The sequence below is a fragment of the Diplotaxodon limnothrissa genome, linkage group LG14, assembly GCF_057381915.1.
Source record: "Diplotaxodon limnothrissa isolate DT_005_m linkage group LG14, D_limnothrissa_male_GT1.1, whole genome shotgun sequence".
NCBI classification, from domain to species: domain Eukaryota; kingdom Metazoa; phylum Chordata; class Actinopteri; order Cichliformes; family Cichlidae; genus Diplotaxodon; species Diplotaxodon limnothrissa.
In genome coordinates, this window is record NC_140609.1 from 41,826,448 (window position 1) to 41,850,973 (window position 24,526).

General features: G+C 43.5%; 3 protein-coding genes across 3 annotated transcripts; 1 reads left to right on the plus strand and 2 right to left on the minus strand.

The window, feature by feature from the left end:
* Positions 1-286: 286 nt before the first annotated feature.
* Positions 287-3,077, minus strand: LOC146619578 (uncharacterized). The gene is made up of 4 exons (XM_085371587.1): positions 2,834-3,077; positions 2,514-2,594; positions 1,272-1,352; positions 287-1,191 (listed from the first exon to the last, which is right to left on the minus strand). Exons 1-4 carry the CDS (start codon positions 3,075-3,077, stop codon positions 287-289), a joined length of 1,311 nt encoding a protein of 436 aa, XP_085227713.1.
* Positions 3,078-13,856: 10,779 nt separating this feature from the next.
* On the plus strand, positions 13,857-16,500 carry LOC146619579 (olfactory receptor 10J5-like). Its single transcript, XM_085370242.1, has 3 exons — positions 13,857-14,520; positions 14,623-14,754; positions 16,316-16,500. The coding sequence occupies exons 1-3, from the start codon at positions 13,857-13,859 to the stop codon at positions 16,498-16,500; spliced, it is 981 nt and encodes a 326-aa protein (XP_085226368.1).
* A 2,719-nt stretch (positions 16,501-19,219) lies between these two features.
* Positions 19,220-20,161, minus strand: LOC146619580 (olfactory receptor 11A1-like). Its single transcript, XM_085370243.1, has one exon. The coding sequence runs from the start codon at positions 20,159-20,161 to the stop codon at positions 19,220-19,222; it is 942 nt and encodes a 313-aa protein (XP_085226369.1).
* Between the last annotated feature and the right edge of the window lie 4,365 nt (positions 20,162-24,526).

A 24,526-nucleotide genomic window follows, 5' to 3' on the forward strand; every position in this document is an offset into this window, starting at 1 on the left:
CAGGATGTTATTACAGCAGAGGCTCGGAGAGAAGCTTCACCATCAGATACCATCTGTAATTTCTAGAAATACAAAGAAAACAGAAAAGCTCCAAAATTAATGAGACCACAACACCACAAGTCACCCTATTGGTCTAAAACATAAGGTTGCTAAAGGATGGTTCACAAAGTGCAAAAACCTGACGGAGCATTTGATGTTCAAGCACGTCGTCTGTGGTTACACTATGTTTGTGTCGGTCTGATTGGTGGGAAATATTTTTGCCTTGTGTAACATGAGTGTAACTTGATCAGGGTTGGGGGGTGCCGCCCCAGGTGTATCCATCATCGGGAACCTTCTTGAGGGGCATGGGGGATCTGAGTAAAGCCAAATCACATGAATCTGGGTGCAGCAAGAAGCCAGAGAAAACACTGCTGGCCTCATTGCTGACATACATGCCGTTGGTTACCATATCCTTCACCTGAATCCACACCCAATCTCCCCTCAGCAGGTGAAGGACAACTGACTGTGAGGTGGTCGCTAACTGGCTGGCCTCTGTGGTTTTAATAACTGGCATGAAGTTACGAAAGAGGCCGATTTTCAGGACTTTGTCAAAGACGGTGACGTGATAGCTGAAGACATAGGTGCCATTGATGGGGGCGATGTAGATGCCGGTGCTGGGGTTGTAATTCTGCTGGATATTGTAGAAAACATAGGAGAAAACCACGGGGGTGTTAGGTGAGGGAAAGCTGGTCGTCAGGCCTGCAGCAAAGGCCGACTGGATGGCGGGCATGCAGGGACCTGGAGGACCCATCATCCCTATGTGCCCCATGTCTCCCTTTATCCCCTGGGGCCCTCTTTGGCCCACGGTGCCCATTGGTCCCACATCACCTTTGACTCCTGTATCTCCTTTTTCGCCTTTATGTCCATTGGCTCCATCTATACATCTGCACTCCCCCTGTGGCCCCAGCTCTCCTTTCTCACCCACAGAGCCAGGAACACCAGGGGGCCCAAACTCTCCCATCTCACCCATGACACCTTTGGGACCCGGCATCCCCGGGGTGCCAGGTAGACCTCTGGATCCTGCAGGGCCTATCAAACCAGTTGGTCCCTGAGTTCCAGGGATGGACTTGCAATTATCAGGACAGACACCATCATCTCCTCTAGGACCCGGATCCCCCTGAAGACCCACAAAACCTTGCTCCCCTTTTTCACCTGCAGACCAAGAAAAATAGGATAAGGAGGTGTTCTGAGGCTCGATGGGTGAAGCACCCGATGACTGCCTCATCACTCACCTTTGAAGCCCTGCAGTCCTCTGAGTCCTGCAGGCCCCTGAGGTCCCCAGTCGCCCTTATCCCCATCATGGCCTTTTTGTCCTAAAGTTTGAACACAAAACAGATGAAGTCAGGTGACTCACACCATGGTAAACATTTAGTTATAGCAAAACAGAAAATCACAAGTAGAGTCCAAGCAGTTTAGGGCACTAAGAAGATAACACACATTTCTTTTTACTACAGCGGCCCCTAGTGGTTAAATTAAGTATTTTTCAGACAAGTTCATAAAGAGAAGACAGTCAATGATGCAGAAACAGGAGCAGCTTCAAACCTTTTATAGTTTCCACTGCTCGTAACAGGAACTGATCATCTATCATCCAATAATTTAACTTCAGCCTCTCACAGCAGCTTTCGGGGCGACTAACACAGTCAGCATGCAGGAATATTTAAGAGCTAAACCAGGAATTTGTGTTTCTTTTTGCTCTCGTGGTAAATGCTATAAAAGATTCAAATTTGAAGTGGTGTTTTTGATTGGCTGTAGGTATTTTGGGAAAAACTGTTCAAATAGATTAAAATAAAGTAAATAATAATAATAATAATGGCTGTTCAGGTGATACAACGTAATAGATAAACAATTAAATGACAGAAGAGTTCCTGATTTTTCATGATCTACTAGAGAAATTATTATTTATATAATAACAGGACAGTGTGGAGAATGAGCTATCAGAACTCTTTCTGGAACATTTATTTATTATAATTTAAGCCCAAACAGTCGTGCTAACAGTCATTTACTATGGCCACGTCTTTGTCCTGTAGAAAAACATACAGTTTAAATTAAACTTATTGTTCCCATATTAAGAAAATTAACATAAATTACAGATTAAATGTGGAGTTAAACTTCTCTAAACTGAGACAAAGGAAAGCTTCTCTTCTCGGGAGCACTGAAACATAATTTAACATAACATAATTTCGTGAGGGATTCTGATTCTGAAATTCAAATCGTCCTGTTTGTGGCTCACAGTGTAAAGTAGTTTGACATTCCTTCACATAAAATGTTTTTTTAAATCCCATTTAGATTTCCAATCATAGGAATGAGATGCTTGGCCAGGTACAAAGATTGCTTTGGTGAAAAGAATCAGTGTCCAATCAGTGAGCCACATCTTGCAAAATTTGTTTTTTTCTACCTGACAGAGACTCTTAAAGAAGGAAAAATGGAAATATTGGGACTACTGAGCCTGCTTCACAGCATTCCCCATCAGTAACCTTTGGCTCCTTGGCTGCCCACGAAACCTGGAGGACCTCTGAACCCAGACATGCCTCTTTCCCCAGCACTACCAGGAATACCTGACGGGGAGAGCAACAGACTGATTAACCGACAAAGCAACAATAGCTGCAGTTCATTCACTGTCCAACAGAGGCCGAGGTAAATCATGTTAATTTAAGCATGTGTGCAGACTGATACACAATCTGTAAGCTTCTCATATTCATCATGTTTTTCTTTATTTATTTTCGGTCTGATGGAAATAAAATAATGTAAAAATGTTCTGTGTGGTCTGTAATGTCATGATATAGATCCAGGTTACCTGGCAGCCCTTCGTCTCCGCGGTTTCCTTTGGGCCCTCTGGTGTTCTGGCACCGAGTGCAGACACAAAACCAGGGGATCTGCTGCTCGGGGACGCTGGACTGAAGGAGCATCTGGCAATAAGCATCCTGGTCACTGACAGCTGCTGGGTCAAAGGTGAGGACAGGGGACTGGGTCCCATTTGTTAACATGACAACCGGAAGGAACATCACCGCCAGCAGGGCATGAAGAAGAAAGGTCACCATGGTCTGCAGAGAAAAAGGAGATGCTTGAACTTCCTCCTGCTGCTGATGTCAGTTTGTGCAGGGCTCTGAAGCTGTGTTAGAGTTTCCTGGAAGGATGTGAGCATTTCATCGGGGAGTTAAAGGACGGTCAGCCAGCGACGGAGGTCAGGAGCTTCCATGAACTCTGGTTAACTCACCGATGAGGGCTTGTACATTTGCCACGAAAATAAAGAATACATCTTCATTTTTATTTGAAAAAACAGTGCCCTGGAGTCCTCGGGTCACTTTTAAAATAAGATTTTATCTTCTGGAAACTTTCTGTCTTTTCAAATCTGTTCAAAGAGGGTTTTATTCAGTACGATCTGCCTAAAATCTGTCCGTGTTATCAAATTATATTATGTCTATATTTAAGTACAGTAAACTGTTTTCGTGTTAAATATTATTTAGTTAAGTCTGGTTTTGTGTCATTAATTCGTTTTGAAATGTTACAAACATGCTTTGGTGTCCTGTGTTTGTCGTCTAGTGTTTGAAAATGCATTTTATACAAATTAGTAAAAATAGTCACTCGTTTTTTCCTGGTTTAAAGGTTTTAAAGAAACTCACCTTGTCGTGTTTCTCGCCTTCTGCCTTTTCTCTGAGTTCACCTCTCACAGCAGCTAATAAAACACCTGGACCACGCCCACCCGGTGCCCCACCCACGTGTGTGTGTGTGTGTTAGTCTGCATTTCATGTTTTTGACTGTACTGAAAATGTGACCTCATTGCAGCCTCACAGGTGTCAGATGACAGGGCACACACACACACACACACACACACACACACACACACACACACACTTACAGTTTGCAGCTGTTTGTGATCAGCAGAATGATGTCAGACCCTCATCTCCTCCTCCTCCTCCTCCTCTTCCTCAGTGGTGCACGACGGTCTCCGCAGCGTGTGCGGTTACAAGTACAGTTTTTACAGGTTGTTACTGAAACATCAAACCAACAACACGAAGGAGAAATATCATTTAAATAAAACACAACATGAGAACAAAATCAGAATAAGTCAGTTAAAGCCAAAAAAGAAAGCTGCTCAGGTGAGTGGAGGAGGCCCTGATAGGCCCAGGTGTAACTATAATGCTTCTCTGATGTACGATCCAGCAGGTTGACTGAAGGTCGTCATCGGATCCCGCACAAACAAACGCTCCATAGGTGGGACCTCATTAAAGCCGCACCCTGGGAATCAGGATGTGGGTCAACTATACAGCAGAGCGGGTGATACACCCACGACGTGATGGCTCAGTTTCAGGACTGGACTCCCCAAAACTCCCAGCTTCACATGCAAGGACAAAGAAAAAAAGGCTACATGGGTGGAAATCGATCCCTCCCGATGGCAAAGGCCTGTATCTGTGCTTCCTGCTGTTTTACTGGCACAGGCCTTATAACATAACACTGTCAATAATTATAATATGACCTCAGAAAAAGGAGAAGTTTTAGGGCCTGAGTGAACTTCCTCTTTTATGGGCAATAAGACGTTTTATACGAAGGAGATAACAACATACAAGATCTATACGTTACAAACCTCCTTGATGCCATGAAAGGCACATTATACAATACAGAAACATGACTGTTAGAAGTTTTAGTTTTCAGGTATCAGAGGTATAATCAGCTAGAGCAACTTTAGGAACTGCTGCCACGAATTGTGGAGCAATGAGTGAAACCCTGAAGGAGGCAGGTAGTCCAAGAAGCAGAAAAGCAGAGAAAGAAGAACTGCAGACGGCGCCGTCCACAGAGAAGTTCCTCCCCCCACCAAACACTAGACGGCGGATAAACGTGCAGACCATCGTGTTCGGTACATGACCAGTTCAGGAGATCTGTACGACGTCCAAACTGCATCCAAATTTTAGATGTCCAACCGTGACACAACATGAAGTTCAACATCTTGGGCAGCTTTGACTGGATCGTCATGTGGACGTCTGTGACAGGTGCAGGAAATTTACATGATTAAAACATTTTTTATTTTAAAAATCCACGTTGTTGTTGTAAATACAGATTATTTATAAACAAACTTGATTTATCACGTGTTAGCCTGTAGATTTATTCACTACATGTGATTTTTTTTGTTATTATCTTACATTTTCCTGTTTTTCTTTAACTGGTTTACTTATTTCAATAAATCAACGTATTTGTTTTTTAATTAGGTTAAAACTGTCATTTATTAAAGTGTGTTATTAAACTGCCCCCAACTGCCTCCCTCTTCCCACTCCATCAAACCCCCCAGGCATGCAGGACCTTGGAGTGCAGGCATGTCACTGAGGTGCAGGAGAGGCCACCTGTTTTAAATGCAGCACGCAGCAAGACCACATATGAACAGGCAGAGAGAGGTATGGGGTCTTCATAACTCCGTTCTCTGTTCGCCATCGGGGGCAGGGGGCTGGGAGGAGTAGTTGGCCATCTGGTCTGGATCCGGGATGCTGGCTTCTTTGCTTGTATATGTGTGCATGAGGGTGGGAATGCGCGTTTGTGTCTGTGTGTGCCTGTTTGTCTGTGTTTATATGTTATGTTTTTGTCTTAGACTCCACCTCTCTGTGAACATCTCCGGCCCTCCAAAGTGTGGAAGCCTATCTCCCCCCATCACACTCCCTGCCAGTGGCTGATGTCCTCAGGCGTCGGTGCGTTGGTGGTTTTTGGTGTCCGGTGCTGGGCCCTCAGGTATGTAACAGCTCATTCCTGGTGGCTGCTTGGAGGGGCCTGGCGCCTGTGACTCGGTCGGGCCCCTTCAGGGCCTGGGGCTCAGTCCTCTCTGGCACAGCTGGCTGCAGGCAGAGCCTGCGGGCATTTCACCCAGCAGCCCCCCGTGGCTTCTGCGCCGTGGCTGCTGGGTGACCCCTCATCTGGAACTGTTCACAGCTCTTTCAAGGAGGGTGGCTTTGCTGGCGCTCTGGTGGTCCTCCGTGGGCTCCCGCACTCTGGACGGCCTCTAGATGTCTGGGGCCTGGATCTCTTCCATGCCTGCTTCATGTCCCTGGGGGCAGGGCTATGACTCCCCACACCTACTATTAGACATTTACATGGAGAAACCTTATGGATACAAGCGCTCTCACACACACAGGTGGACAAAAAGGTATTCACAGACACACACTCTCTTGGCTGGCTGCTGCCTCCAAACATATCATGCATTGTCAGTCTTGTGTGCTGCTCAGTACGATTCAGTATTTATTATTTGCTGTTACCTGTGCTTATGCTAGTTGTTGTAGTTTCCCTACTCTGCTTTTTGCTTGTGTTTTTTTCTCAGCAGGTGGTGAATAAGATTTTCAGTGTCTTTTCTCTTTGTCCCTCTTCTCCTCTAGTTTATTCTTTCTGATTGTAATAATAAAATAAAAATAAATAATAAAGAGTGAATCAACTATGACAATCAAGTATAGGAAAAGGTCCACTTGGGAAAGTAAACCTGTTGGGCATTTTTCTTGGCCTTCAGACAACAGTTTTGATTGCTACAGTGCTGGACAGGGAAGGCATAATAAGAAAAAAATGTTAAACGCACCAGCGTCAAACAGAACGTGGATAAAGTTTGGATCCAAAAAAGAAAATCTTTAAAATGAATCAGAATATTACATTTTAATAGCCTTAACCTCAGAAAACCTTAACCTCCACTCTTTCTTACATCTTCTTCCACCTATCAGTGAAAAGCTGAACTTTCAGTAAAGTTACTGCATTAATGCTCGCTGCAGCATCAGCTGACGCACCGTGACCACAGCCAGAAGAAAGGAAGCGATGGTGGTGTGGCCTGAAAGCATTGTGCAGCAAGCTGCTGTCACACCGAATTACTCAGTGACCAGCAGAAACCACGGTCTCCATGGCTACAAGAACTTTGAAGAGTCACTCTGATTCCACATGAATAAAACATCTGATATATGAACACAAACACTGCCTGCTGCGTCAGCTTTAGGTTTTTCTGGCTAACACTTCTCTGACACTAACGTGAAACATGTTACAGGAAGCTAACGTGGCGCTGGGATCAGTGCCGTCTTGGATCGAGAGTTGACTTTTAGTTATTTCCACAAAAGATGAATTTAAGACTTTGAACAAAGTGAGAGAACTTTTCTGTTGAAGTAAACCTGCTGATGCTGTAAGAGTTACATCATCACTGTAACAGGTAGATTAAAGGTCACCTGTGCATGTAAACATTTCTGTCCCTGAGGTGTCTCCTCATTAGCCACAGTTTCCTCCAACTCCCTCTGATGCAACTATCTGTGAGTGCTTTTGACCAGAGAGACCAATCAGCCGGAGCGGACCTCAGCTCTGGTCTCAGAGGGCTGAGGACGGTAATGACCCCCCTCAGAGGACCCAACCCATGAAGACACACCCTGCAAACTTCATACAGACTTTCTGAAACACTGCTCCAGCTTTTTCCTGATGTTGTAGAATGTGTTGTCCATATTTATGTGGACACCAACTCTGAACATCCACCAGCTCACTGCTGATCCATTTAGTGTTGCACTTTAGCCACATGCTAAGAAACAGAAAATAATATACACATTGAGGCATGAACTCAATTTGTTTGTCTGTGTGTGTGTATGCGACAGTGGGAAGGAAAAACTCCCTTTTAACAGGAAGAAACCTCCGGCAGAACCAGGCTCAGGGAGGGGCGGGGCCATCTGCTGTGATTGGTTGGGGTGAGAGAAGGAAGACGGGATAAAGACATGCTGTGGAAGAGAGACAGAGATTAATAACAGATATGATTCAATGCAGAGAGGTCTGTTAACACATAGTGAGTGAAGAAGAAACACCCAGTGCATCATGGGAATCCCCCGGCAGCCTACGTCTATTGCAGCATAACTAAGGGAGGATTCAGGGTCACCTGGTCCAGCCCTAACTATATGCTTTAGCAAAAAGGAAAGTTTGAAGCCTAATCTTGAAAGTAGAGATAGTGTCTGTCTCCTGAATCCAAACTGGAAGCTGGTTCCACAGAAGAGGGGCCTGAAAACTGATACTAAAACACATGTACCTATTGTATACTTTAATACGAGGTGTAATGAAGACCTGAGGATTTTACCAGCAAACAACTCCATGACTGTGATGATAATGATGATGCAATATTCACATTTGTTTGTGTGTCTGTTATATCTAATCTATGGCAATCTAAGTATGGAACTGTAATTATATTAATAATATTACCGTTAAGGCGCATGAGTGTAAGAATCAACTTGTTAAGAATCTGTAAGAAATACTTCTCTTCATCTGTTTTAAAATTCATCTTGAATCTATTGGTATCATTTTTATGTGCTTGCACTCTGTCGTATTATCAAGTAACTGTTTTGAATTGTTCTGGGTATTTGATGGCAAACACACTCCTACCCACTACTTGTTTATTGTTCCTTTGATTTGTTGTTTTATTGTGAAAAATGAATGAATCTCTCACTCCCTCTCGCTGTCTCTTGTGTCAAGCTTGCGTTTCCCAGTTCATGTCTCTCCATTTTTCCTGTTTTACTTTGAAAGTCTTGTTTCCATGTTCATTGTGTTTAGTTTTGCTTCCCCTGTGGCATTATGATTATTTGTGTCAGCTGTTTTTCCCCAGGTGTTTCCACTTCCCTCATTACCATCCTGTGTATTTAAGTCCTCTGTCTCCCTCTGTTCAGGGTCGGGTCGTCTGTTTTCCTTTGTGTCATGGCATGTCTCTGGGTTTTTCCTGTCATAGTTTTCATAGTTAGTCTTAGTGTTCACAGTTTAGTTTTGTCCCAGTTTGTCTTGCCTTTGTTTTTTCCTGTCAGCCAAATAAACAGCCTGCTTTTGTTGTACCTAAGCTTTCTCTGTTTACCGTGTCTGCTTTTGGGTCTGCTCCGCAAACACACCGATCCACCCTGCCGTGACCCTTACATGCTACAGTTCTGTCAGAGGTGAACATTTTCTGCCTGTTCGTTTATCCAGAGTTATGTTATGTGAGAACCAAAACAAACTTCCCAGGTTTTATATCTCACACTCGGTGCTCACTCAGAAACAGCCCTATCAGATACTTCGATCTTTATACAAGTCGATCAGAACAGAAGCTTACATGAACCTATGTACATGTTTCTGTGCAGCCTGTTTGTGAATGAGCTGTATGGTAGTACAGGGCTGTTTCCGCTCCTCTCTGCTTCACTTAGCAAAGTTTAGAGAAAGTGAATGGAAAAACACTTTCAATACACATTTAGGCCACTTTGAATACTGCTGTGATTTGACATATACAGTTAGGTCCATATGTATTTGGACACTGACAGAGGTTTTGTTTATTTACCTGTTTACTGAAACATATTCCCATTCTACACTGGATTTCAGGTAACGCTTGACGGCTCGTAAAGCTTGCGTGAGCTTGTCTTTGAGTAGAAGATGGAGAGGGGGTGCTTAGCTTATTAATTACTTCAGATAAGGTACCGATAAAAACTGAGCTGATTTCTGAATGAACAGAAGTGACAGCAGCAGCTTGGGGGGAGTTGATGAATTAAAAGACTGATTAGGGGAAAATAATCTTCTATAATAATAACCCCACAAATCGTCCGAGAGCAGAGTGCGAGGCCACTGAACTTCATCGGAGATGATAAGCCATTTAGAAGCAGTCAGAACCGTGAGTCGACTTAGAGAGTGGTCTCGAATAATTGTGTCGAGGGTGGATACTAGATAATGCTAGTCCTTATCTACGAATGATGGATATGGAAGGAACCCGGATTCTGCAGCGGAAGCAGGTTGCTGGACGGGCCCCTCGGAAGGCAAACAAAGGCTGGTGCGGTTCTCCAGAACCCCCAGCGGGAACAACAGATGAAGGCCGGACGGGCCCCTCGGACCCTCCAGCAGGACCAGGTTGCAGAACAGAGGACTGGGGAGAGGAGTGGCGATGGCAAGGGCGACATTTCCTTCTGGAAGAGGGAACCGGTGGAGAAATGGAGACCACCTCCTCCTCCGACCACATAGCCGCCAGGAAAAAGGCAGGTGAACGGACAGGCGAACAAGGTCCCGACTGACGGGAGGAAGGAGACGAAGTCTGTGACAGCGTTGAGGCAGGTGGAGAGTGTGTGTTGTCCTGGGGCAGCGGTAAAGAAGTGGAGGTGGAAATAGAGAGAGCAAGCTCGCCAGCCCTGACTTGCTCCCTCCAGGCAGCTATGGAGCTGCCCAGCACAGTGGCCGTAGAAAACAGATTTAGCCGAGGGTTGCTCCGAATGACAGCGTCTACTGCGCTTAGCCCAACCGCCATTGTTCTCAAATCCTTGGCCTGGGCAATGCGGTCAAGAAGCTTAATCATCTGATCCATCTCAGCGTTAAACTCAAAGGCTGAAGAGTCTGCAGGGTCCATGTTCTGGTCGCATCGTTCTGTCATGAATCGCTGTGTGGCAGACAGGAGTTGAACCCAAAATTAGGCACGTTTAAACACAAAGAACTCAGCTTTATTTGCTGGCAGGGGAAAGTTATACAAAAGCAAACTAAACTAAACTAAACTAAACTCACAGTGAGATCCACACAGCATGAGGGCAGCAAGACTAAGACTCCAAGGTAAACCTACGCAAACAAAACACACAGCAAGATAAGGGTAGATCACAACATAGACAAACTGAAACACAGGGCTTAAATACACAGAGGAGCAATCAGGGAACGGGCAACAGGAGGGAAACACAGCTGGGGCAAATCAGGCCTAACGAAACAGGGGAAGATACATTAACATAAGACATGCACCTCCAAAGTAAAACAGGAAACATAACACAGACTGAACTTAAAGACACAGACTCACAGGCACTGCAACAGAGGGAACAGAGACGTGAACCATAAGACAGAACTCTAACAAAGAAACCGAAGACTAGAAATGACAAATAATATAATAAACTCAAAACCCTGGGTCAACAACCCAGGCATCCTAACACAAGTAGGCCTGCAGAGCGAGAGCGAAGTGCTCTAATAGGGTGATATGGTACTACAAGGTCATTAAGATAAGATGGGGCCTGATTATTTAAGACCTTGTATGTGAGGAGCAGGATTTTGAATTCTGGATTTAACAGGAAGCCAAAACAGGAGAAATCTGCTCTCTCTTTCTAGTCCCTGTCAGGACTCTTGCTGCAGCATTTTGGATTAGCTGAAGGCTTTTCAGGGAGTTTTTAGGACTTCCTGATAATAATGAATTACAGTCGTCCAGCCTGGAAGTAATAAATGCATGAACTAGTTTTTCAGCGTCACTCTGAGACAGGATATTTCTAACTTTAGAGATGTTGCACAAATGGAAGAAAGCAGTCTTACATATTTGTTTAATATGTGCGTTGAAGGACATGTCCTGGTCAAACATGACTCCAAGGTTCCTCACAGTGTTACTGGAGGCCAAGGTAATGCCATCCAGAGTAAGAATCTGCTTAGATACCATATTTCTAAGATTTTCAGGGCCGAGTACAATAACCTCAGTTTGATCTGAATTAAGAAGCAGAAAGTTAGCGGCCATCCAGGTCTTTATGTCTTTAAGACATTCCTGCAGTGTAACTCATTGGTGTGTGTTATCTGGCTTCATGGACAGATAGAGCTGGGTGTCATCTGCATAGCAGTGTAAATGTATGCTATGTCTTCTAATGATGCTGCCTAAGGGAAGCATGTATAATGTAAACAGAATTGGTCCTAGCACTGAACCCTGTGGAACTCCATAATTAACCTCAGTGTGTGAAGAGGACTCTCCATTTACATGAACAAACTGGAGTCTATTAGATAGATATGATACAAACCACTGCAGTGCAGTACCTGTAATACCTACAGCATGTTCTAATCGCTCTAATAGGATATTATGGTCGACAGTATCGAACGCTGCACTGAGGTCTAGCAGGACAAGCACAGAGATGAGTCCACTGTCAGAGGCCATAAGAAGATCATTTGTAACCTTCACTAAAGCTGTTTCTGTGCTGTGATGAGCTCTGAAACCTGACTGAAACTCTTCAAATAAACCTCTGCAGATGATCTGTTAGCTGTTTGACAACTACTCTTTCAAGGATGTTTGATATAAAGGAAGGTTGGAGATTGGCCTATAATTAGCTAAGACTGCTGGGTCTAGAGATGCTTTTTGAGTAAAGGTTTAACTACAGCCAGCTTGAAGGCCTGTGGTACATAGCTGATCATTAGAGATAGGTTGATCATATTTAAGATCGAAGAATTAATTAATGGCAGGACTTCTTTGAGCAGTTTTGTAGGAATGGGGTCTAAAAGACACGTTGATGGTTTGGAGGAAGTAATTATTGAAGTTAACTCAGAAAGATCAATTGGAGAAAAAGAGTCTAACTTAACATCAATGGTACTAAGAGTAGCTGATGAAGTCATTACTAGTTAATGTTATTTAATATGAAGGTAATAGCAGAGTGTTACAGGCATAGCCCGAAAGCATGTAGCCTTATGGGCAGTGTAGTCCGTGCTGCAGGGAGAATGGACTGCCATACCCATTAAGTGTCTGTGAGCGAGTGTCTGTGTACGAGCTGTCATCGAGCAGAAACGGGAGCTGGAAGCATGTAAATATAATAATAACCACTGCAGCCAAGAAGAGTGCCTGACGAGCCCAGCTGTAAGTAAGCTATTAAGACTCGACTGTACGCTGTGTTCGTGTTTCCTCTGAAACAATAAGCTCCGTTGGAGCCTTTCAACGCCTCTCTCTGTCTCTAGCAAAGTTGACCCACACAACAAAGTAAAGCTAGTTTTCAGCTACGAGCCCGACACAAACCTGACGTATCAGCCAGAGGTCCCTTTACTACGGTTCGGAGCCGCGGACCTGTTTTATATACGCGAGGAATAGTTTTCTATACGAGATCGCTGCAAAAAGTGCAGCCTTACCTAATGTCCACCTACTGTTACTCATTTATATGAAGATTTAAACATCTGGTTGGTGTTGGTGTGGCGAGTATAACTCCGAAATGACAACACAGGCACGGCTTCTTCAAGACGGGCGCTTTGCTGCATTTATTGAACGCCGTGAAAACTACAAACATAAAACACAAAGGCTCGTGGCCACCTGCCACTTCGGAGGTCCTAGAACAATAACTTTACAGTCCTGTGCATTCTTGAACAGCTGGTAGACTAACCAGGCTTTTGCAGATAGCTCGCTGAACTCCTTAGCGTGATTATTAAAAGTGGGCTCACAGCCTATATTATCACGCCCAAACCTCGCGATAATAGCGGTGTAACAAAACTGGTTCTTTGTGACAAGATAAACATGTCTCTTGTACAAGATAAACACACCTTTACAATATTGTCCACAGAAATGTACAAGCAAGAACATTTTAACTGCTGGAACCATCTATTAAACTTCTTTATACATAAGCCATTTCTGTGACACTTACAGCGAGTATCCTTCAGTAACAGTAACAAACCACACAACCTGCATTTGAAATGTTGGCTACCACAGCAGTGTAGTATTGCAGCATGGCATTTGGGTCTTCTAACTAAAATAGGAAAACTTCACACACAAACAGCACCCATCCCTGTGGATCATTGTAAATGCCATTGGAAACACACCGTGTTATGTTGCCAGTTTGAAAGCTGATGTTAACATTTCATAGCAGTCAGCAGCCAGTGGAAGGTTCAGAGGATGATGTCATTCTGCTGCTGGGGGCGTCTGCTGAGCTGAAGGCTTTAAAAGAAGCTGGTCTGATGCACTCACTGCTTTTTGACTTTTCGGAAGGTTTTCAGTTAAAAACTCTGACAGGTTCCTTTCATTTGCTCTGTGAAATATTGTTATGCAGTTACACATTTCTCATCAGTTCATGTGTGTTTTTATATGAAAATATTTGGTGTAAGTATTGTTCATTAAGCTGATTGTGACGGACCTTTGCATCATGATAAACTTCACAGAGGGCTCATACTTCATCCTTGGTGCCTACTTTGATGCCGGGCCTACAAAATACTTGTTTTTCTTGCTTCTCTTGTCTTTATATTCTTTAATCATTTGCGCCAATGTCCTGCTGATTGTGGTTATCTGTGTGAACAGAAGCTTACATGAACCTATGTACATGTTTCTGTGCAGCCTGTTTGTGAATGAGCTGTATGGTAGCACAGGGCTGTTTCCGTCCCTCCTGGTTCAGATCCTCTCTGATGTTCACACTGTTTCTGCTCCTCTCTGCTTCCTGCAGATCTTCTGTCTGTACACTTATGGAAGTGTGGAGTTTTATAACTTAGCCGTCATGTCTTATGACAGATATCTTGCCATCTGCTGTCCTCTGCAGTATAACACACGAATGACATCCAGCACGGTTTCTGTGCTCATCGCTGTGTCGTGGATCTCTGCTTTGTTGCTGGTTGCTGTGACAGTTTCTCTGAGCTCACCTCTGCAGCTGTGTGGGAACATCATCAACAAAGTGTACTGTGATAACTATGCCATTGTTAAACTGGCCTGTTCTGACACCACACTCAATAACATCTATGGACTGATCAGCACAGCATTCACCATTTTTCTGCCTCTCACGTTAATCTTTTTCACCTACATGAGGATCCTGAAAATCTGTTTTTCTGGATCCAAACAGACCCGACAGAAAGCCGTCAGCACCTGCACGCCTCACCTCGCTTCTCTGCTCAACTTCTCTTTTGGGGCTTGCTTTGAAATAGTACAGAGCAGATTTAATATGAACACTGTACCAAACATTTTACGTATTTTGATATCACTGTACTGGCTTATATGTCAGCCGCTCTTTAATCCTGTGCTGTACGGGCTGAAAATGTCCAAAATTTATGACATTTGTAAAAGTTTGCTCTACTGGAAAGTTTGGATCATGTAGCAGATGTAATTAAACAAATGAGAATATTTAAAGACATTTCTTCACTGGCTGTTGTTTCCCGTTAGGCTGCATTCAGTCTTCAGCCACTTAAACACTGTAAGAGACAGCAAAGCCTTTAATCATTCAGCAACACATAAGCAGCCACACGGTACCTTCCACATGTGTTCATGTAGGACACAGGTGTCGAACTCCAGGCCTCGAGGGCCGGGGTCCTGCAGGTTTTAGATCTCACCTTGGGTCAACACACCTGAATCAAATGATTAGTTCATTACCAGGCCTCTGGAGAACTTCATGACATGTTGAGGAGGTCATTTATCCATTTAAATCAGCCGTGTTGGATCAAGGACACATCTAAAACCTGCAGGACACCGGCCCTTGAGGCCTGGAGTTTGACACCCCTGATGTAGGATGTCCAGATAAAATTGGTAAAAGCGACACCAACATGGTGGACCTTTTGTCACTGAATTCTTTGAGACACTCAAAAAAGCAGATTTCAGCAATTTTTTAAAATTAGATTCTCCAACACTGAAAGAAAAAGTCTGCCAAGAATGCTGGGTTTAACTTTTTACATCAAAGTTATTTACTAAAGTAAGATGGAACGTTTAAATGTTACATTTAATGAAATCTAGTTTGAGATGTTCTAAGAGAGGTGGAGTCTGAGACCCAACCTGACATATAGACACAGACTAACAGGCTGTCAGGGGTCGTGTGTGGATGCAAGGAGGAGATGACCCAAAAGCAGGACTCACGGCGCAGGATACAGAAGTTTATTATAGTGAGCGGATGAACAGAACATGAACAAACGCTGACTGGCTGGATGATTGAATGGCTGGCTGAATTGGAAACACACACGGGAACGATGGCAGTGACAACATCACATCAATGACAAGACGGTGAAGGACTTAAATACTCTGACTGATGAGGATGATGACCGGTGAGTACACAGCTGAACATAAGCTGACACATAGGAAGTAGAACCAGAATTACTGACTCTGAGACAGAGGGCTGGCACGGTGAAGCGGGAAACATGAATGTGGAAAATAAACGGAACATGAACTAAAATGCTGAGTCAATGACCCAGGAACCCTGACACAGACACACACAAACATAAACATGCATTCCCACTGTGAAATGCACTTCACACACGCACACACATGCACGTTTGTTTGTCGCCAGATGCCACGTTTATTTCTAGTTTTCATTTATTAAGATAGTCCACAGTCTGACAGCTCCAGTCTCAGCTGATTTCCAGCCTCCCCTCCGCTCCTCTCCCGTCTCACTATAAAAGGGGAAGGAAACCATCATCAGTCCAAACGCCATCAGCTGTTCTCACCTGCGTCTCCAGCACCGCCCCGTTGAGCTCACTGCACCACTCCTCCCCTGCAGCCGCGCCCGGGACCACACCTCCACCACACCCACTCTCATGCACACATCTACAAATACTCAGCTCTCACCCAACATGGAGACACACAGAAATGAACACTGTACACGCACTCACACTCCCAGTACATACTCTATAACAGGTACCATCACCCCCAGAAGGGCAATCTGCCCCGAGACCCAGGAGATGTTTCTCTTTAATCTGGGGTTGAGACCGCCCCCTGGTCCTGCAGCAGCAAGGAGGCCCACCATCCCAGACCCCAACCAGATGGCCAACTCCTTCCCCCGGCTCCCCGCCCCCAACAGGGAACAGGGAACGGGGGTGTGAGAAGACCCCATACCTCACTCCACCCGCTCATATGTGGTGTTGATGCATGCTTTTCTAAAATGCATTTAAATGGTGGTGCTAACAATCCTCTGCCAAATAGCATCTGGTAGCAGCATGGCCCCTCCCGGGAACCCTCAATGTCTACATGTATTTAAAATTAAGAGGTGGGCACCGGGGCCAGAAGTGAGGTTGAATAAACAGACTGTTCTCTGGATACCGGTAAGTGAGCCAACCCCCAAGGCCCTATATGTCGACCCAAATTTAGGCCGTTACAGCTGCAGACTGCAGCCCCATAACCATCAGATGGCATCTGAGGCTGTAGGGCTTCAAAAACAAAGAACTTCTTCAAAGGCCTCGTCTCCCTGAACGCCACAGAACTGACCGTTTGGACCAAACATGGGACGTTGAAAGGTGGAAGAGAGTTTTATTCTGTGATGAGAACAAATGTAACCTTGATGGTCCTGATGGTTTCCAACGCTACTGGCATGACAAGCAGATCCCACCTGAGGTGGTTTCTATAACGATGGAGCTCATCACTGAGCTCATGTTTGGATCTTTGATTTCTGTTTTTGGGGGTTTACAGTTTTTTTTGGAGGTGTGGTCCTAAACTTTTGATCAGCAGTTTAATTGATATTGGTGGTGATTTAAATGCTTCATGACGATCGCATCAAAGCACCATTCAGCGTCTCAATTCTCCCTGCTGTCCTCCAGGGTGTTGGAAATGATTAAGCCTATTTATTTAGTTATTCATCAATTGATTGGTATGATTTGAAGCTTAAAAAGGTTCGTTCTAAGCTAACATTTAGTTTAGTTTGGTTTTGGGGGTTTTTCCACCAAGTCTCTGGTGTCTGACATCACTTATGCATTTCTATTCTGTCAGCTACCTTTCCATCCTCAGTGGCATCAAAAACTCAAAGTTTTAGTCCATAATGAACACCATGTTTAAACTTAAGGGCATCGATAAGTGCATGTGGCACCAGGAAATCCTAGGCCAAAGGTTGATGATTGATGTTATGATCATATCATCAGATCTGTGGTCAGATGTTCTGGTCACTCGGGTGAAGAGAGAGGCTGAGGTGATCGCCACCTGGTGATGAATTGGATCAGGTGGTCAGGGAGGACGCTGGACAGACTTGGAGCACCCACATGTATAGTGAGAATCAGCTGGGAACACCTAGCACAGGGCCCGGTCCGCAAAATCTTCCACCTCTGGCAGATCTTCAGCAGCATTCCAAGGAATACTGGAGCCCTCAGGACTCTTGCTGCAGCATTTTGGATTAACTGAAGGCTTTTCGGGGAATTTTTAGAGGCCATGCTGCTAGTGAGTCGGTTATGAGCTAAGCTAAGCTAGCAAAATCTAAAGACACAGTGAGCGAATACAAATTAGCGAGTGAGTACACAGAGAGTGCTTCGGATGAAGCACGTGAAGATTCTACTATGAAATAAGAAGTTTTTTTTATTAAATTGCTCCGCAGATAAACTACACAAAAACCCCACTGTGTTGGAACAGGAAGTGATGCTCTTCCGCAGAGAGAGCCAACGCCAGGTAAAAGCTCCTGACAGTCTGAACTCTTAAGATAACATGAACAGCAGTAAAAGTAAAACCTTGAATAAGCATTGAAGAGCTGTATATTAGTTAAATGTAGTTATTGCTAAAGCATATTAATAGAAATGATCAGTAGGCCTGCTGGGTGTTTATGCAAAAGAAGCTCTGAGGAGAAAGTTGTTTTTTTCAGCCATGAAATCATCCTGGTGTTTGATTCCTGAACATTTCATCTCTTTCTCCTGGATGAAGGTAAACCGGTTCCTCTGGAGAAATTGTTTTTAAGATTGTTTTTGAAATTTACAATTTGACTGTCATTTTGCAGAAGATAAGACATTTCTACACTCAGTGAAATAAGGGTCAAAGGTCATTGAACCACAAAGGTTGTTCTCTAAAGTGAGGTGTGCTGGCTGCAACAATTTGTGCATTTCACCTATAAAGATGTCTTACATCTGACCTTAGATCAGCTGTGACAGCCAGCTGTGTCTGAGCCTCTGACTCTGTGATGTCCGTCAGCACTTATAAGCTCCGCCCACCTCCTCTTTCATGATATGAAGTATGTGCATTCACAACCTGAGCAGACTGTTGTTTTTTTTGTTGTTTAGTTTTATGGGTTGTTTAATTTACCTTTCATACCTTTGCATTCTTAATTTTGCCCTGAGACAAAGAGGCAACAAATGTTGAAATAAAAAATTATCAAACAAACAAACAAAAGAAAAAAAGGTGAACCGCAATAATGCTAAGAATTTGTAATGGTATTGAAATGTTGTGAGGGGACTTGTGGCGCTGCTGCAGTTTGCAGCTGATCCTGAGCATGTGCTGCCATGATGGGCCAGGCGTTAAAGCCTCTATGAGTGTCTGTGCTTTGTTTTAGCTGAGGATGCTTTCAGTTCTGTGAGGAAGGAGCACAGAACCCACAACTGACTGTCTGCCACCTTATCTCCCTCTCCCGATTAGACGCTTCAACCTCAGTCCAAAAAGCAGAGCATTTTCAGTGTTTTGCAGGTCTTGTTGCTGTCTAAGAGAAACGATGTAGTAGTTAGAAATAACATTATATGATATAGACTTCAGACTTTACAGAAAAATGAACGAGCCCTATTTATGGCAGTAATGAAGTACACAAAGAAATAAAATAAATAAAGCCAGACACATTTATTGTTTTCATTCTTTTTCAATCTAACTCAATATTGTGTTAACTTTTGAATAAAGCAAACTTTTACAAATGTCACAAATTTTGGACATTTTCAGCCCGTACAGCACAGGATTAAAGAGCGGCTGACACATAAGCCAGTACAGTGATATCAAAATACGCAGTACATTTGGTACATTGTTCATATTAAATCTGCTCTGCAATACTTCAAAGCAGCCGCTGCAAGAGAAGTTGAGCAGAGAAGCGAGGTGAGGCGTGCAGGTGCTGACGGCTTTCTGTCGGGTCTGTTTGGATCCAGAAAAACAGACTTTCAGGATCCTCATGTAGGTGAAAAAGATTAACGTGACAGGAACAAACGCTGTGAATGCTGTGCTGATCAGTCCATAGATGTTATTGAGTGTGGTGTCAGAACAGGCCAGTTTAACAATGGCATAGTTATCACAGTACACTTTGTTGATGATGTTCCCACACAGCTGCAGAGGTGAGCTCAGAGAAACTGTCACAGCAACCAGCAACAAAGCATAGATCCACGACACAGCGATGAGCACAGAAACCGTGCTGGATGTCATTCGCATGTTATACTGCAGAGGACAGCAGATGGCAAGATATCTGTCATAAGACATGACGGCTAAGGTCAAAAATTCCACAACGACATACGAGTACAAAGAGAAGATCTGCAGGAAGCAGAGAGGAGCAGAAACAGTGTGAACATCAGAGAGGATCTGAACCAGGAGGGACGGAAACAGCCCTGTGCTACCATACAGCTCATTCACAAACAGGCTGCACAGAAACATGTACATAGGTTCATGTAAGCTTCTGTTCACACAGATAACCACAATCAGCAGGAGGTTCGCACAAATGATTAAAGAATATAAAGACAAGAGAAGCAAGAAAAACAAGTATTTTGTAGGCCCGGCATCAAAGTAGGCACCAAGGATGAAGTATGAGCCCTCTGTGAAGTTTATCATGATGCTCTAATTGTTCATCAAACAGTCTTAACACTAATTTTGTTACATATATGAATGTTAATTAACACAATTCACAAGCATCAAGACAACACATTAAATGCAGATGAATCATATTCAGTCACTGACATCAAAAACATTATATTCAACATATAAAATCCTTCCTGTGTGAAACTCAGGCTAACAGCATGTAAATCATACACACTCATACACACACCCTCAGACTGAAGCCCTGCTTCTTTTAAACCATTCAGCTCAGCAGACGTCACAGCAGCAGACTGATCTCATTATGAGAACTCCTGATTGGCTGCCTGAGTCAGAGGAAACCTGAAAGGACCTGCAGGACAAAGATGTGTCGTGACAGGTTTCCTATATGGCAGTGGGCCTTTAAAAGAGTTATAAACTTCAATCAAAATTTGGTTTACTTACTGTTTATAATAAGCTCGTGTGTACTTGTGTGTTTTCAGAGTTCTGCAGCAAACACTGCTCCACTTTAGATGACAGCAGATTAACAACTTGTAACGGCGGTCTGGCGAGGAAGGAGCAGCTAGCATGTCTAGCAGGCATGTGGTGTGGAGGTTAGCCGGACAACTCAGAGCCCAGTCAGTTAAACAGAACAGACCTTTACTTGTTGCTAGCAGAGTGAGAACATACAAGCCAGGTCTCCACGGCTCGAGTCTGTCCATTTTTTCTGCGAAAATGACATCACTTCCGGTTTCGGCCAGGTAATAGCGGACATACGATAGTTCACGCTGACGTCTATTCCAACCTAGGAAGTGTTGCCAACAGCTGATAGGATCGGCACTGGTTGGGTAGGAATACACCAAATGCACTGATTTCCACAATCATACACACCATTCCCCCCGTTTATGGACAACAGCGCTTGGACATCTCTCATGGACATTCAGATAAAACTCACGGACTTCAGTGTGGATCAGTGTTTTTGATGTTAACATGTGTTATTTATGGGGAACTCTTTTTGAGAATCTGTATTGCTTGGTATAAGCCAGAAGAATTTGCTTAGTTGTCTTTGTGCACCCCCACTGTCACGGCGGGGTGCGCCGATGTGTATGGAAACAGGACCCAAAAGCAGATGAAGACGAGGAGTTGTAAGTTTAAACAGAAAAGTGATCCTTTATTAGATGACGGCAGGGGTTAACCAGGAACCGAAAGCAAACTGACAAAAAACCCACTAAGAAACAAAAACTATAACATACAATGACAAAGACTGTAACTATGACTATGGTGGAAAAACGGGCGAAGACTATGACTATAACTGTAACTCTGGTGAGATAAACAGACGACCCGACAATGACATGCAGAAAACAGAGGGCTTAAATACATACATGAGGTGATCAGTGTGTGAATGTGTGTGTGAATGGGTGGATGACTGGTTGTGTAAAGCACTTTGGGGTCCTTAGGGACTAGTAAAGCGCTATACAAATACAGGCCAGGCCATCAGGGGAAGTGGAGACACATGGGGGAACAGCTGACTGACATAAACCTAATGACAGGACCAGGAGGAGGAAAGCTAAATACAATGAACAAAGAACACATGACACTGTCAGAATAAAACGGGAAACACTAAAACTAGACATGACAACTCAACTTAACAGACCTAATATGTGATGAATAATACAAGAACCCAAAACATAGAAAACCAAGGGAACAATAATAAATAACAGCTTAAACTAAAGCTAGATAGGAAATGACACAAAAACTAATCACATATCAAAATGAGACAAATACAAAAATGAACTCAGAGCGCTGGGTCAGAGACCCAGCCTGTGACACCCACTGGGTTTTTCGGTTAATTGAATAGCTGCAGCAGGAGTGATTATTTAAGTTTTCCTTTTCTTTTCTTGTTATTTTTCTTTGGTTTCAGTTAAATACACGGTACCTGCAAAAGCGTTGTGTGTATTTATTAATTACTGCCCATCAGCTCCAGTAGCATTCCTAAATCTTCTGATTAATAATAACCTAATATTTCACTCAATACCTAGCCTGTATTCATTCATTAGCGCTTCATCAGTGTTACATAACCACAATCAGAGACTTGTTGGCAGCAATGATCATGATGTATAATATAGGAGTTTTAAACTTCCAACATCCATGTAACCTCCAAGAATGAAACCAGGGTTTTAATAGTTTTGCAGTTTTCATTAGTTTTTATTTTTATTTAGTTTTGCCTTCAGATTTTCATTTTTATATCAGTTTTAATTAGTTTTTACCAATTGTTTGCTAGTTTAGTTTTTATTTTTTTGAAAATCTTTAGTTTCAGTTTAGTTTTGATTAGTTTCAGTTTAGTTTTAGTCGTGTTTCCAATAATTAAGTGTAACAACATCCCAGTTTCATCACATCAGTCATGCTCTTCTGCTTATCCTTGGGTATGTTGCTATTCCAGCTACCATACCCTGCACCCTGCACAGGTCGCCTGTCTGTCGCAGGGCTAACACGCAGAGACAGACAACTCACATTCCCACCTATGGGTTCTTTAAATAAATAAATAAATAAAGGCAGATGAACAACCACTGATACCAGGCAACTATAAAATGTATATCTTGGCCCCAATGAGACTATTAACTCTCGCAGCACCGGGTGTTCGTAATTTTGGTTCAAGTGAATTGATAAACTTTTTGAAGGCACTTGACTCACAGTTATGTAGATATCCCCGTCCTGTTGTCTCGGGTTGCATCACGCTGCCTTGCCTGGGGTTAGCGTCTGTTTCTGGGGATGAGGGTTGAGTGTGCTCCCTTCTCAAGGTAAGCTAGGTTAGCCTTCTTGTGTGAGCTTTTCAAGCGCACTTTAAGGTTTGTGGGATTTCTTCCCTTTAGAAATGTCCCTCATAATTTGTCTCTTTCCACTACAAGACACTTGCTTTATCCAAAACACAGTCATATTCAAAGTAATCCCAAATTGGACTCTGGCGCTTTCTCCCGACTTTTCCTGACATGATTCTGCGCGAGGACGGAGCAACAACACAGACGAGTCGACTAACGTGCTGCCACCTGCTGGCGTAATGAGACACAGCAAGAAAAAATCTGGAAACGAAACTTTATTTTCACCCAGGACACGCTCACATCAATGAAAACTAAACACATTTTGCTATAAATTCAGTTAATTTTAGTTTTGTGAACACTCATTACAGTTTTAGTTAGTTTTGCTTTTTTTGTTTTTATTTTTATTTCCGTTAACGAAAATGTTTTTACACTTCTAGTTTTCGTTAACGATAATAACCTTGAATGAAACAAGACAGAGGAAGTTACATTTAGCATAGTTTTTCTTTAAGCCACAAAATAAGTATAAAAAGATGACACCGTGTGATTCAAATAATTACCCCAAAATCTTCAAAATCTTGGGTGTGTGGTGTGACGTGAATTAAAATAAAGTTGGTTCTGAACGTTGCTCCGTGGTCCCGCTGTGCCTTATTCACGCCACATCACACACCCACCAACCCCTGAGTCCCCGTGTTTTAACACGGCGGGCGTGATTGCGGATGCCGTGCAGGTGCGTCCGCACGGCACCGCAAACCACGCCCCACCACAAGATGTTTTAAGGCTGTAAAACCCCTCACTACACATTTTCACACTTTTCTCTCTTGTTTAAACTGTCAAAGTTCAAACCTTCGTGGAAAAATAAGTCCAGTATTATAGAATGAAACCAAAGATCAAACTCTGTTTTCATGGGAATAGAGCAGCTGCCTGAGAATCCAACATTAATGGATCAATACTGAATCAATGGTACGGAAGTAGAGGAATGAGTTGAGTATGTCTGTGAAGGTTCTCAGTCATCCAGGTCATCGTTGTCAAAGGAGCTTGCAAAGAAAAGCGTCTGGACTTCTTTAAGTTGCTTGAAGACGTTTCACCTCTCATCCGAGAAGCTTCTTCAGTTCTAAGGACAAATGGTGGAGAGTCCCAGATATAAACCTAGTGGGAGTTGTTAGGATGCCTGGGTCGTTGACCCAGGGTTTTTGAGTTTATGATATTATTTATACTTTCTAGTTTTTGGTTTCTTTGAGTTCTGTCTTATGGTTTATGTCTCTGTCTTCTCTAGCTGCTCTATCTCCCCTGTCACCCTTGTCTAGTTCGCGTCTATGTGTATCCTTAGTTCCTATATCCCCGTGTTCAGTCAATGTTTGTGTCTGCCCTGTTCCCACGTCTCTGTTCCCTCTGTAGTGCCTGCATGTGAGTCTGTGTTATGTGTTTCCTGTTTTACTTTGAAGGTCTCTGTCTTATCTCAGTGTGTTCAGGTTACGCTTCTTTGGTCTCGTCAGTTCTGATTTGCCCCAGCTGTGTTTCCCTCCTGTTACTCATTCCCTGATTGCTCCCTCTGTGTATTTAAGCCCTGTGTTTCTCTGTGTCCATGTTG

Bases quoted from the DNA above. Each gene is read 5' to 3' on its own strand.
- LOC146619580 (XM_085370243.1), bottom strand. From the start codon at position 20,161: ATGATAAACTTCACAGAGGGCTCATACTTCATCCTTGGTGCCTACTTT.
- LOC146619578 (XM_085371587.1), bottom strand. From the start codon at position 3,077: ATGGTGACCTTTCTTCTTCATGCCCTGCTGGCGGTGATGTTCCTTCCG. The intron at 2,595-2,833 runs GTAACCTGGATC...TCTCCCCGTCAG, and splicing joins CGGAGACGAAGGGCTGCCAG to GTATTCCTGGTAGTGCTGGG. The intron at 1,353-2,513 runs GTTACTGATGGG...TTCAAACTTTAG, and splicing joins GGGCAGCCAAGGAGCCAAAG to GACAAAAAGGCCATGATGGG.
- LOC146619579 (XM_085370242.1), top strand. From the start codon at position 13,857: ATGATAAACTTCACAGAGGGCTCATACTTCATCCTTGGTGCCTACTTT. The intron at 14,521-14,622 runs GTTTTTCTGGAT...GCTTTGAAATAG, and splicing joins CATGAGGATCCTGAAAATCT to TACAGAGCAGATTTAATATG. The intron at 14,755-16,315 runs GTAAAAGTTTGC...ACTCTATAACAG, and splicing joins GTCCAAAATTTATGACATTT to GTACCATCACCCCCAGAAGG.